This window comes from Pan paniscus, chromosome X (assembly GCF_029289425.2).
Source record: "Pan paniscus chromosome X, NHGRI_mPanPan1-v2.0_pri, whole genome shotgun sequence".
NCBI classification, from domain to species: Eukaryota; Metazoa; Chordata; class Mammalia; order Primates; family Hominidae; genus Pan; species Pan paniscus.
This window is the reverse complement of record NC_073272.2, coordinates 51,671,450-51,685,323: the sequence shown is the minus strand read 5'-3', so window position 1 is coordinate 51,685,323 and position 13,874 is coordinate 51,671,450. Positions and strand designations below refer to the sequence as shown.

The 13,874-nt window shown below is 40.5% G+C and overlaps 1 protein-coding gene across 2 annotated transcripts in view; it reads right to left on the bottom strand.

Annotated features, from left to right (window-relative positions):
* Window positions 1-13,874, bottom strand: part of CCNB3 (cyclin B3) — a 102,084-nt gene that overhangs the window by 39,530 nt on the left and 48,680 nt on the right. For both annotated transcript variants that reach the window (XM_055106867.2, XM_024927266.5), the window contains exon 6: window positions 947-3,938. In XM_055106867.2, the coding sequence (XP_054962842.1) occupies window positions 947-3,938 (2,992 nt within the window). The remainder of the gene's footprint in view (window positions 1-946; window positions 3,939-13,874) is intronic.

Genomic DNA, 13,874 nt, shown 5'->3' with positions numbered 1-13,874 from the left:
GCTAAGGTATCTCAAGCCTTGTATATGTTGGGCCATAACACAGTACTCCTTGGCTGTGCAATCCTCATATGGTCCAGTGATCAAGAAATGCCTAGTCTTCATTGTATATACCTTCGCTGCCCTAGGAACAAGGGACCCTTTTTATAGGTAAGCTGAAGATTCTCCCAGACGGACATTCTTATTTTATTATTTCAGCTTTGTTACCTGTCTTCTTAGGTCCCTAATTATGTCAATGCTTTGATCTGGCCCAATTCATCTTGGTAGTCTTTTCCTCCTTTCTATATCTTTACCCAGGATGTTTTGCTACAAAAAGGACATTTCTCCTCCTGCTTGCTAAATATCATCCCTTCATTATTCAAATTTACAACGTAAAGACCATCTTCCTTGGGAGATGCTCTTATGAACTTTGCCCATTTTTTACCAAAGCCCACTGTGATGCAAATTACAATTACTAAGAAAGGCAATTTCCTGAATGAAATTACCTGGCCACTATTGCAAAGCCCAAGTATATAGCACAGTAGTCCAGACTCTTGTGGGTATTACTGGAATAAATACTTTCTGATTGCTTAGATCTATCACTGTGCCAATCAGGAAGTCAAGAGATTGTACAAGGCCAACTTAAGAGAAAAATGCCAAAGAACCTGGGAAATGTATCCCAAATCATGGGTAACCTCAGGCTACAGAAGGTGAGAAGAGATGATTCTGCATCACCTATCATTAAATAAAACCAGAAGTAAACGTAAGAAATATCACTCTCTCACTAGGTAGAGGGATACTCTCAATAACTTACTATATATGGCTCAACTGCTTAGGAAGGCAAAAAAACAACAACAACAACAACAAAAACAAAACAAAACAAAACAAAAAAAAAACAACTTTGCTAGCAGCCACCTCCAGGATATCAAAGAACAATTTATCTAATTTAAGAAGAAAGGGAGATGAATACCTCCTTTGGTGTTCCCTTGGCCTGTGGTGAGACAGGTTTATCAGAAGCAGATTCACATGCACTGGACTCGGTGGTGGTCCTGGACTTGCCCACACTGGTCATGGTTGCAATGCTGGACTTCTCTGTTATGGATTCAGGGGTGGTGCTAAACACATATGGGCTGGTTCCAATTTGGGGGATCAAGAATGTTTCCAGAAAGGTGTCTTCCTTGCAGGTGGGACTCTCTTGTAAGGCCAATGGCTCCTTGAAGGACAACTCCTTCCCAGTGGTGGGTTTCTCATTCAGAGTTATCATATCTTCGAAGAGGAAAGCCTCACTGATGGTACCAGATTTGCCCACACTGGTCATGGTAGCAATGCTGGACTTGCTGGTTATGGATTCAGGGGCAGTGCTAGACACATTTGGGCTGGTTCCAACTTGGGGGACCAAGAATGTTTTGAGAAAGGTGTCTTCCTTGTAGGTGGGACTCTCTTGTAAGGCTAATGGCTCCTTGAAGGACAACTCCTTCCCAGTGGTGGGTTTCTCATTCAGAGCTATCATATCTTCAAAGAGGACTGCCTCATTGATGGTAGACATCTTCAAGGCTAATGGCTTTTTGAGGAGGGTCTCTTTCTTAATGCTGGGCTTCTCTTGCAAGTCCAAAGACTCCTTGAAGATGGTCTCCTTCTCAGTGCTGGGCTTCTCCCACAAAGCTGAGTGCTGCTTAAAGAGGGCCTCCTGCTCAATGCTGGGCTTCTCCTGCAAGGCCAAAGTTTCCTTAAAGTGAGCTTCTGTGTCAACACTGGGCTCCTTGAGGACAGCCTCCTTCTCAGTGCTGGGCTCCTCCTGCAAGGCCAAAGGTTCCTTAAAGTGAGCTTCTGTGTCAATAGTGGGCTCCTTGAGGACAGCTTCCTTCTCAATGCTGGGCTCCTCCTGCATGGCCAAAAGCTTCTTGAAGAGGGTCTCCCCCTCCACAATGCTGGGATACCCCTCCAAGGCCAGTGGCTGCTTATTAAGGAACTCCTCTTCATTGATGGTCTCATTCAAAGCCAACTGCTTCTTCAGGAAGAACACTTTTCCATGAGCAGTGGACTTCTTCTTTAAAGATAATTGTGTCTGTATGTTTGTGGCTGCCTCAGCAGAAAGCTCCTCCTTCAGAGCCAATAGCTTATTGATAAGGGACTCTTCTTCCATGGTGCTTTTCTCCTGCAAAGCCAACAAGTTCTTCAAGGAATCCTCTTCGGCATCAGTCTTCTCTTGCAAGACCAAAGCCTCCTGGAAGAGGGACCCACTTTTGTTGGTATGCTTAACATGCAATGAAAATAGTTCCTGAGAGAATTCCTCCTCAGTGGTAGCCTTCTCCTGGATGGCCAATGACTCTTTTGAGAGGGACACTTCCTGCAAGGTGGTATGCTTCTCTTTCAATGCAGATGGTTCCTGGGAGAGGAACTTTTCTTCCGTTGTAGATTTCATCTTAAAGGGCAACAGCTTCTTATAGAATGACTCCTCCTTGGAAGTGATCTCCTGCAAGACCAGTGGCTTCTTTAAGTGGGACATCTTCCCCTGAGTAATTTTCTTTTCCTGTAAAGACAATGATGTCTTGGTAAGTACTGTCTCCTCAGTTGTAGGGTTCTTCCTAAATGACATTGGCTCCATAAAGAAAGAATTCTTATCTTCACCAATCATATCCTGAAAGTCCAACAGTTCTGGACAGATGGACATCATCTCTTGTGTGGTACACTTTTTCTTTAAAGACACTTTTTCTTCTTTAAAGGGCAGTGGCTCCTTAATAAGTGACTTTTCTCCAGAGGTGGTCTGTAATATTAGTGGTTTCTTCAAGTGGGACATTGTCCCCTGAGTGGCATGCTTCCTCTTTAAAATTAAAGGCTTCTTGGTGGGGGGTGCCTCCTCAATGGTACACTTCTTTGTAAAAGCCAAAGCCTCATCAAGAGGTGACTCCTCAGTTGGAGACTTTAGCAAGGACGAGGGCTCCTTTAAGATGGAAACCTCCTCCTGAGTGGTGTGCTTCTTTTGCAATGCAGATGGTTCCTGGGAAAAGGACTCCTTCTCAGTAGATGGCTTTTCTTTAATGGACAATGGCTTCATAATGAGCGACTTCTCTCCAGAGGTGATCTCCTGAAATACTAATGGCTTCAGGCGGGACCTCTTCCCCTCAGTCATGCACTGCTCCTTCAATATTAGTGGCATCATGATTGCTTCCTCAGTGGTAGGCTTCTTCTTAAAGGTTAACGACTCCTTAACAAGGGAATCCTCTTTAAAGTTGGTCTTCTGCAAGGCCAATGATTTCTTCAAGATGGACATCTCATGCTCAGTGGTGTGCTTCTCTTGCAATACAGATAGCTCTTGGAAAAGTGTCTCCTTCTCAGTGGTAGGCTTCTTAATGGAGGACATTGCTCCACAGATGGTTGTCTGCAATACTGGTGGCTTCCTAAAGTGGCATATCTTCCCATAAATGGTACATTTCTTCTTTAAAGATGATAACTTATGGGTGGGGATTGACTCCTCAGTTTTAGGCTTCTTCTTAAAACTCATCGACTCCATAAAGAAGGAATCCTCTTCAATATTGACATCCTGCACAGCCAACGACTCTTCCTGGCAGGACTGCTTCCGCTGACTTGCACACATCTTCTTCTTTAAGGATAATGTCTTCTTGGTGATGGCTGCCTCCTCAGTTTTATGTGTCTTCTTAAAAGTCATTGGCTCTATAACAAACGCATCATCACTGTCACTCTCCTCCTGCAGGGGCTGTAGCTTTTCCAGTAAGGACACCTCCCCATGATTTGAGCACTTTTTTAAAGATAATGACTTATTGATAAGGGTTTCATCCTCAATAGTGGGTTCCTCCTTTAAAACTAATGGCTTTCTGAAGAGAGATGCCTCCTCAGTGTTGGGTGTTTTGGAGGTGGTGGATATGTCTAGAATGAGTGGTTTCTCCATAATGTTTGGTACCACGGTAGTAGAGGCTACTACTGGTGTGACTTCCAGCTTATGCCTGTGAAGGAAACAATGTCTGGGTAAGAAAAATGTAGTTCCTAGAATCCTCATCTACCATTTCCTTTTGTTGCTATATTTATTAAAGGTATGAAAGGGGAAGGGGCTTCAACCCCATAAGACAGATTAGAGGGACAAAATCAGTAGGTACCATGGTCAATCAACTTAAGTAGTACACTGTATAGTTTCTATGGCCTAGATACCTACACTTTTCTATAATTTTTCCATAGAAATTCATGTTATGCTTTCTTATATATGCTTCATTACCTTATATACAAAGGCTTTTATAATACTTATCACATTGTATGAGTTATCTGTTCATACATCAGTCTCCTTCACTAGCTGCATTTGTCTTTGTCTATCAACCCAAGGCAGCTGGTAAACTTCAGGTTGAAATTAACATTGTTTGAAGGCTAATGAGAGAGGTGGGCTGGTAATTAACTTTGGTAGAATCTAACTACATTCCCCTCACCCTGGACTATTAAGGAGATGCTTTCCCAATGGAGGTAATAAAAAGCTCAAAATAGAAACTTGTCACATGTGCCAGATGCAAAGCTTTGTTTTGAATAGGATTGTATATTCAATTAGAGTCCAAATCACAGAAAGACTAAAGTTCAGAATAAGAAGAGAGAGAATTTCAGGCAGATATAATCACCAATCTGAGCAGGAGTAAATACCTTCTAAAGACCAGATATCATATGATTTAGTTCAATATGAAATATGCAAAATGGACATACCCATAGAGGTATATCCACAGCAGAAAGTAGACTGGTGGTTTCCTGAGGCTGGGACAGGGGTAGCAGTAGAAAGGGGGATTAGGAAGGGAAAAGAACTCCTAATAGGTATGGATTTAGTGGACGGGGGGTATTGAAAAAGTTCTAAAATTAGATAGTGGTGATAGCTGTACAAATCTAGGAATAGAATGAAAAACCACTGATTTGTTAAGAAAAAAAAAGTGCTTCAAAAGGTTCTGCTTGACCAGATAGATTCCAGGTCCCTCCTGATAACTTTTAGAGAAGATCTGTAGATAGTCTAGCTATGGTAAGAACATGCATTCTGGAGCTAGACTGCCTGGATTCAAATCCCGGCTCCTCCAACTTACTGACTGGGTGACCTTGGGCAAGTTAACTCTCTGTGCTTCAGTTTTTTTCACCTATAAAATGAGGATCATAATATCTCCTTCATAGGCTTATTGTGAAGATTCAACAAATTAGTATGCTCAAAAACACTTAAAGGAACATGAACAATTGAATGTCAATAAATTAGATAATTGAGATGAAATGGACAAATTCCTAGGAAGACACAAACTACCAAAACTGACTCAAGAAGAAAACAGAAAATCTGAATAGACCTATAACAAGATATCAAATCAATAATCAAAAACTACTCACAAAGTAAAGTCCAGGCCCAAATGGCTTCAATTCCATCCAAACATTTAAACAATAATTAATACCAGTTCTTCATTAACTCTTCAAAGAAACACAAAAAATGTGAAGTTTCTAACTCATTATATGAGGTCAGTATTACTCTGATAATGAAAACAGACAGACACCACTAGAAAACTACAGACCAATACCTCTTATGAATATAGATGCAAAAATCCTCAGCCAAATACTGCAAACCAAATCCAGCAACATATAAAAGGATTATACACCATAAACAAGTGGAATTTATACCAGGAATGCAAAATTAATTTAACACTCAAAATTCAATTTGCATACTACATCATATTAATAGAATAGAAAACAAAAACGACATGATCATCTCAAAAGATCCAGGAAAATCATTTGACTAAATCTAACCCTCTTTCATGATAAAAAGCACTTAACAAACAAGGAATAGAAAGGAGGTTCCTCAACCTGATAAAGGGCATCTACAAAAAAACCCAAAGCAAACATCGTACTTGATGGTGAAAGACTGATACTTTCCCCCTAAGATCAGGGAGAAAACAAGAATGTCCAACTCTTGATACTTCTATTCAACATTATACTAGAGGTTGTAGCCAGGGCAAGTAGGCAAGAAAACTAAATAAAAGTCATCCAGTTTGGAAAAGTAAAAATATCTGTATTCACAGATGACATGATCTTATATAGAGAAAATCCTAAGGAATACACACAGAAAACTATTAGAACGAACAACTTCAGCAAGATTCCAGGACACAAAATCAATATACAAAAATCAAATGTCTTTCTGTATACTTGCAATGAATAATCTGAAAATGAAATTAAGTAAACAATTCCATTTACAATAGTATCAAGAAGAAGAAAATGCTTAGAAATAAATTTAACAAACATAAAACTTATACTCTGGAAACTAAAAAACCATTCAAAAAACTAAATATCTAAATAGATAGACATCCATATTCATGAATTAGAAAACTTAATATTGTTAAGATGTCAGGCTGGGCACAGTAGCTCAAGCCTGTAATCCCAGCACTTTGGGAGTCGAGGCAGGCAGATCACTTCAGGTCAGGAGTTCGAGACCAGCCGGCCCAACATAGTGAAACCATGTCTCTACAAAAATACGAAAAAAAAAAAAAAAGCTGGTGTGGTGGCCACACACCTGTAATCCCAGCTACTCAGGAAGGCTGAGGCATGAGAATCACTTGAACCTGGGAGGTGGAGGTTAGAGTGAGCCAAGATTGCACCACCACACTCCAGCCTCGGTGGCAGAGCAAGACTCCGTCAAAAAAAAAAAAGAAAGAAAAAAAAAACCCATATCAATACTTCCCAAGTTGATCCACAGATCCAAGGCAATTTGTACAAGAATCCCAGCTAGCTTGTTTGTAGAAATTGACAAGCTGATTCTTTTTTTTTTATATATACTTTAAGTTTTAGGGTACATGTGCACAACGTGCAGGTGAGTTACGTATGTACACATGTGCCATGTTGGTGTGCTGCACCCATTAACTCGTCATTTAACATTAGGTATATCTCCTAATGCTATCCCTCCCCTCTCCCCCAACCCCACAACAGTCCCCGGTGTGTGATGTTCCCCTTCCTGTGTCCATGTGTTTTCATTGTTCAATTCCCACCTATGAGTGAGAACATGCGGTGTTTGGTTTCTTGTCCTTGCGATGGTTTGCTGAGAACAATGGTTTCCAGCTTCATCCATGTCCCTACAAAGGACATGAACTCATCCTTTTTTATGGCTGCATAATATTCCATCGTGTATATGTGCCACATTTTCTTAATCCAGTCTATCATTGTTGGACATTTGGCTTGGTTCCAAGTCTTTGCTATTGTGAATAGTGCTGCAATAAATATATATGTGCATGTGTCTTTATAGCAGCATGATTTCTAATCCTTTGGGTATATACCCAGTAATGGGATGGCTGGGTCAAATGGTATTTCTAGTTCTAGATCCCTGAGGAATCGCCACACTGACTTCCACAATGGTTGAACCAGTTTACAGTCCCACCAACAGTGTAAAAGTGTTCCTATTTCTCCACATCCTCTCCAGCACCTGTTGTTTCCTGACTTTTTAATGATCGCCATTCTAACTGGTGTGAGATGGTATCTCATTATGGTTTTGATTTGCATTTCTCTGATGGCCAGTGATAATGAACATTTTTTCATGTGTCTTTTGGCTGCATAAATGTCTTCTTTTGAGAAGTGTCTGTTCATATCCTTCACCTACTTGTTGATGGGGTTGTTTGTTTTTTTCCTGTAAATTTGTTTGAGTTCATTGTAGATTCTGGATATTAGCCCTTTGTCAGATGAGTAGATTGCAAAAATTTTCTCCCATTCTATAGGTTGCCTGTTCACTCTGACGGTAGTTTCTTTTGCTGTGCCGGAGCTCTTTTAGTTTAATTAGATCCCATTTGTCAATTTTGGCTTTGGTTGCCATTGCTTTTGGTGTTTTAGACATGAAGTCCTTGCCCATGCCTATGTCCTGAATGGTACTGCCTAGGTTTTCTTCTAGGATTTATATGGTTTCAGGTCTAACATTTAAGTCTTTAATCCATCTTAAATTAATTTTTGTATAAGGTGTAAGGAAGGGATCCAGTTTCAGCTTTCTACATATGGCTAGCCAGTTTTCCCAGCACCATTTATTAAATAGGGAATCATTTCCCCATTTCTTGTTTTTGTCAGGTTTGTCAAAGATCAGATGGTTGTGACAAGCTGATTCTAAAATTTATATAGAATTGCAAGGAACCCAAAATAGTCAAAACAATCTTGAAAAAGAAGAACAAAATTTGGAGGAGTCACACTTCCCAATTTCAAAACACAACATGAAGCTGCAATAATCAAGACAATATGGTACTGGCATAATGATAGTTAATGAGAGACATACAGATAAATGGAATAAAATTGAGAGTCCATATATAAACACATTTATGGTCAACTGATTTCCAAGAAGGGTGCCAAGACAATTAAGAAAGGTTAGTTTTCTCAACAAAAAGTGCTGGAAAAACTGGATATCCACACTCAAAACAATGAAGTTAAGGCTCCTAATACACACCACCAATAAAAATTAACTGAAAATAGATCAAAACCCTAAGTTAAGAGCTAAAACTTTAAAATTCTTAGAAGAAAACAGGTGTAAATTTTCTTAACCTGGGATTTGGCAGTGGTTTTTTAGGCATGACATCAAAATCATAAACAACAAAAGAAAAAACAAATTAGACTTCTTCAGAATTAAAAATTTCTGTACTTCAAAGGACATCATCAACAAAGTGAAAAGATAACCCAAAAAATGGATGAAAATATTTGCAACTCGTATCTGATCAGGGACTTGTATCTAAAATATATAAAGAACTCTTACAACTCAACAATACAAAGACCAACAATTATTTACGATTATTATATGTCAATTAAAAATAAAATTAAAAAATTAAAAAATAAAAGCATAAAAAATGGGCAAAAGATCCAAACAGACATTCCTCCAAAGAAGTACCAAATAGCCAATAAGTATATAAATGATGCTCAACATCATTAGTCAGAGAAATGCAAACCTAAAAACCACAATGAGATACCACTTCACACCCACCATGATGGGTGTTCAAAAAAAAAAAAAAAACACTGCCAGCTGGGCATGGTGGCTCACTCCTGTAATCCCAGCACTTTGGGAGGCCGAGGCAGGCAGATCACTTGAGGTCAGGAGTTTGAGACCAGCCTGGCCAACGTGGCAAAACCCCATCTCTACTAAAAATATAAAAATTAGCCGGAGGTGGTTGTGGGCACCTGTAATCCCAGCTACTCGGGAGGCTGAGGCACAAGAACCACTGGAATCCAGGAGGCAGAGTTTGCAGTGAGCCAAGATTGCACCATTTCCCTCTAGCCTGGGTGACAGAGTGAGACTCTGTCTCAAGGAAAAACAAAAACAAAAACACAACACTGCCACCATTCCACAGTGGCTATACCATTTTACATTTCCTCCAGTAAATACACTGCTGGAGGAAATGTAAAATGGTGTAGCCACTATGGAATACAGCTTGGCAGTTCCTCAATACATGGAGCACAGAATTACCATATGACCCAGCAACCACACTCCTAAGTATATACACAAAAGAATTGAAAACAAGTTTTCAAACAAAAAGGTATACACAAATATTCAATAGCAGCACTATTCACAATAACCAAAAGGTAGAAACAATGCAAATATCTATCAACTGATAGATGGGTAAACCAAATGTGTTGTATATATGCAATGAAATATCACTTGGCAATAAAAAGAAATGAAGTACTGACAACCTGCTATGACACGGATAACCTCAAAAACATGCTAAGTGAAAGAAGCTAGACACAAAAGACCACACATTGTCTAATTCCATTTATATGAAACATCCAGAATAGGGAAATCTACATAGAAACAGAAAGTAGATTAGTGGTTGCCCAAAGCTGGGCAGATTGGGGGTATTGAGAGGTGATAACCAAAGGTACAGGGTTTCTTTGGAGTTAATGAAAATGTCCTAAAATTGATTGTCATGGCTGTATAACTGTGAATATACTAAATACCATTGAATTGTATACTTTAAATGGGTGAACTGTTTGGTATGCAAATTATATCTCAATAAAGCTGTTACCAAAAAAAAAAAGACTTAATGATTATACTTCTGTGATCACAGTGAGCTCTCAATAAATGGCAGCTATTACTAGTTTTCCTACTATTATTAGGGTCCTTTCCACTGAACCCTGAGTGAAGAGAAGAATGTTTATGGCATTTGTGAGGATTGCCCTGCTAAAGTCAGAATGATGGTGGAGACAAGATAGCCAAATAGGAACAGCTCCAGTCTACAGCTCCCAGCATGAGCAACGCAGAAGTGATTTCTGCATTTCCAACTGAGGTACCAGGTTCATCTCACTGGGGAGTGCCGGACAGTGGGTGCAGGACAGTGGGTGCAGCGCACCATGCACGAGCTGAAGCAGGGTGAAGCATCACCTCACCCGGGAAGTGCAAGGGGTCAGGGAATTCCCTTTCCTAGTCAAAGAAAGGGGTGACAGATGGCATCTGGAAAATCAGGTCACTCCCACCCTAATACTGCGCTTTTCCAACAGGCTTAACAAACGGCACACCAGGAGATTATATCCCGCACATGGCTCGGAGGGTCCTATGCCCACAGAGCCTCGCTTATTGCTAGCACAGCAGTCTGAGATCAAACTGCAAGGCGGCAGCAAGCCTGGGGGAGGGGCACCTGCCATTGCCCAGGCTTGAGTAGGTAAGCAAAGCAGCCGGGAATCTTGAACTGGGTGGAGCCCATCACAGTTCAAGGAGGCCTGCCTGCCTCTGTAGGCTCCACCTCTGGGGGCAGAGCACAGACAAACAAAAGACAGCAATAACCTCTGCAGACTTAAATGTCCCTGTCTGACAGCTTTGAAGAGAGTAGTGGTTCTCCCAGCACGCAGCTGGAGATCTGAGAACGGGCAGACTGCCTCATCAAGTGGGTCCCTGACCCCTGAGTAGCCTAACTGGGAGGCACCCCCAAGTAGGGGCGGACTGACACCTCACACGGCCGGGTACTCCTCTGAGACAAAACTTCCAGAGGAACAATCAGGCAGCAACATTTGCGGTTCACCAATATCTGCTGTTCTGCAGCCACCACTGCTGATACCCAGGCAAACAGGGTCTGGAGTGGACCTCCAGCAAACTCCAACAGACCTGCAGCTGAGGGTCCTGACTGTTAGAAGGAAAACTAACAAACAGAAAGGACATCCACACCAAAAACCCATCTGTACATCACCATCACCAAAGACTAAAGGTAGATAAAACCACAAAGATGGGGAAAAAACAGAGCAGAAAAACCGGAAACTCTAAAAATCAGAGCGCCTCTCCTCCTCCAAAGGAACACAGCTCCTCACCAGCAACAGAACAAAGCTGGATGGAGAATGACTTTGACGAGTTGAGAGAAGAAGGCTTCAGAAGATCAAACTACTCTGAGCTAAAGGAAGAAGTCCGAACCAATGGCAAAGAAGTTAAAAACTTTGAAAAAAAATGGGACAAATGGCTAACTAGAATAACCAATGCAGAGAAGTCCTTAAAGGACCTGATGGAGCTGAAAACCATGGCACGAGAACTATGTGACGAATGCACAAGCCTCAGTAACCAAGGCGATCAACTGGAAGAAAGGGTATCAGCAATGGAAGACGAAATGAATGAAATGAAGCATGAAGAGAAGTTTAGAGAAAAAGAATACAAAGAAATGAACAAAGCCTCCAAGAAATATGGGACTATGTGAAAAGACCAAATCTACGCCTAATTGGTGTACCTGAAAGTGACAGGGAGAATGGAACCAAGATGGAAAACACTCTGCAGAATATTATCCAGGAGAACTTCCCCAATCTAGCAAGGCAGGCCAACATTCAAATTCAGGAAATACAGAGAACGCCACAAAGATACTCCTCAAGAAAAGCAACTCCAAGACACATTATTGTAAGATTCACCAAAGTTGAAATGAAGGAAAAAATGTTAAGGGCAGCCAGAGAGAAAGGTCGGGTTACCCACAAAGGGAAGCCCATCAGACTTACAGCAGATCTCTCGGCAGAAACTCTACAAGCCGGAAGAGAGTGGGGGCCAATATTCAACATTCTTAAAGAAAAGAATTTTCAACCCAGAATTTCGTATCCACCCAAACTAAGCTTCATAAGCAAAGGAGAAATAAAATCCTTTACAGACAAGCAAATGCTGAGAGATTTTGTCACCACCAGGCCTGCCCTAAAAGAGCTCCTGAAGGAAGCACTAAACATGGAAAGGAACAACTGGTACCAGCCACTGCAAAAACATGCCAAATTGTAAAGACCGTCAAGGATAGGAAGAAACTGCACCAACTAATGAGCAAAATAACCAACTAACATCATAATGACAGGATCAAATTCACACATAACAATACTAACCTTAAATGTAAATGGGCTAAATGCTCCAATTAAAAGGCACAGACTGGCAAAGTGGATAAAGAGTCAATACCCATCAGTGTGCTCTATTCAGGAAACCCATCTCACGGGCAGAGATACACATAGGCTCAAAATAAAGGGATGGAGGAAGATCTACCAAGCAAATGGAAAGCAAAAAAAGGCAGGGGTTGCAATCCTAGTCTCTCATAAAACAGACTTTAAACCAACAAAGATCAAAAGAGACAAAGAAGGCCATTACATAATGGTAAAGGGATCAATTCAACAAGAAGAACTAACTATCCTAAATATATATGCACCCAATACAGGAGGACTCAGATTCATAAAGCAAGTCCTTAGTGACCTACAAAGAGACTTAGACTCCCACACAATAATAATGGGAGACTTTAACACCCCACTGTCAACATTAGACAGATCAATGAGACAGAAAATTAACAAGGATATCCAGGAATTGAACTCAGCTCTGCACCAAGCGGATCTAGTAGACATCTACAGAACTCTCCACCCAAAATCAACAGAATATATATTCTTTTCAGCACCACACCACACCTATTCCAAAATTGACCACATAGTTGGAAGTAAAGCTCTCCTCAGCAAATGTAAAAGAACAGAAACTATAACAAACTGTCTCTCAGACCACAGTGCAATCAAACTAGAACTCAGGATTAAGAAACTCACTCAAAACCGTTCAACTACATGGAAACTGAACAACCTGCTCCTGAATGACTACTGGGTAAATAACAAAATTAAGGCAGAAATAAAGATGTTCTTTGAAACCAACGAGAACAAAGACACAACATACCAGAACCTCTGGGATACATTCAAAGCAGTGTGTAGAGGGAAATTTATAGCACTAAATGCCCGCAAGAGAAAGCAGGAAAGATCTAAAATGGACACCCTAACATCACAATTAAAAGAACTAGAGAAGTAAGAGCAAACACATTCAAAAGCTAGCAGAAGGCAAGAAATAACCAAGATCAGAGCAGAAATGAAGGCAATAGAGACACAAAAAACCCTTCAAAAAATCAATGAATCCAGGAGCTGGTTTTTTGAAAAGATCAACAAAATTGATAGACGGCTAGCAAGAATAATAAAGAAGAAAACAGAGAAGAATCAAATAGACGCAATAAAAAATGACAAAGGGGATATCACCACCGATCCCACAGAAATACAAACTACCATCAGAGAATACTATAAACACCTCTACGCAAATAAACTAGAAATTCTAGAAGAAATGGATAAATTTTTCGACACATACACTCTCCCAAGACTAAATCAGGAAGAAGTTGAATCTCTGAATAGACAAACAACAGACTCTGAAATTGAGGCAATAATTAATAGCTTACCAACCAAAAAAAGTCCAGGACCAGATGGATTCACAGCCGAATTCTACCAGAGGTACAAGGAGGAGCTGGTACCATTCCTTCTGAAACTATTCCAATCAATAGAAAAAGAGGGAATCCTCCCTAACTCATTTTATGAGGCCAGCATCATTCTGATACCAAAGCCTGGCAGAGACACAACAAAAAAAGAGAATTTTAGACCAATATCTTTGATGAACATTGATGCAAAAATCCTCAATAAAATAC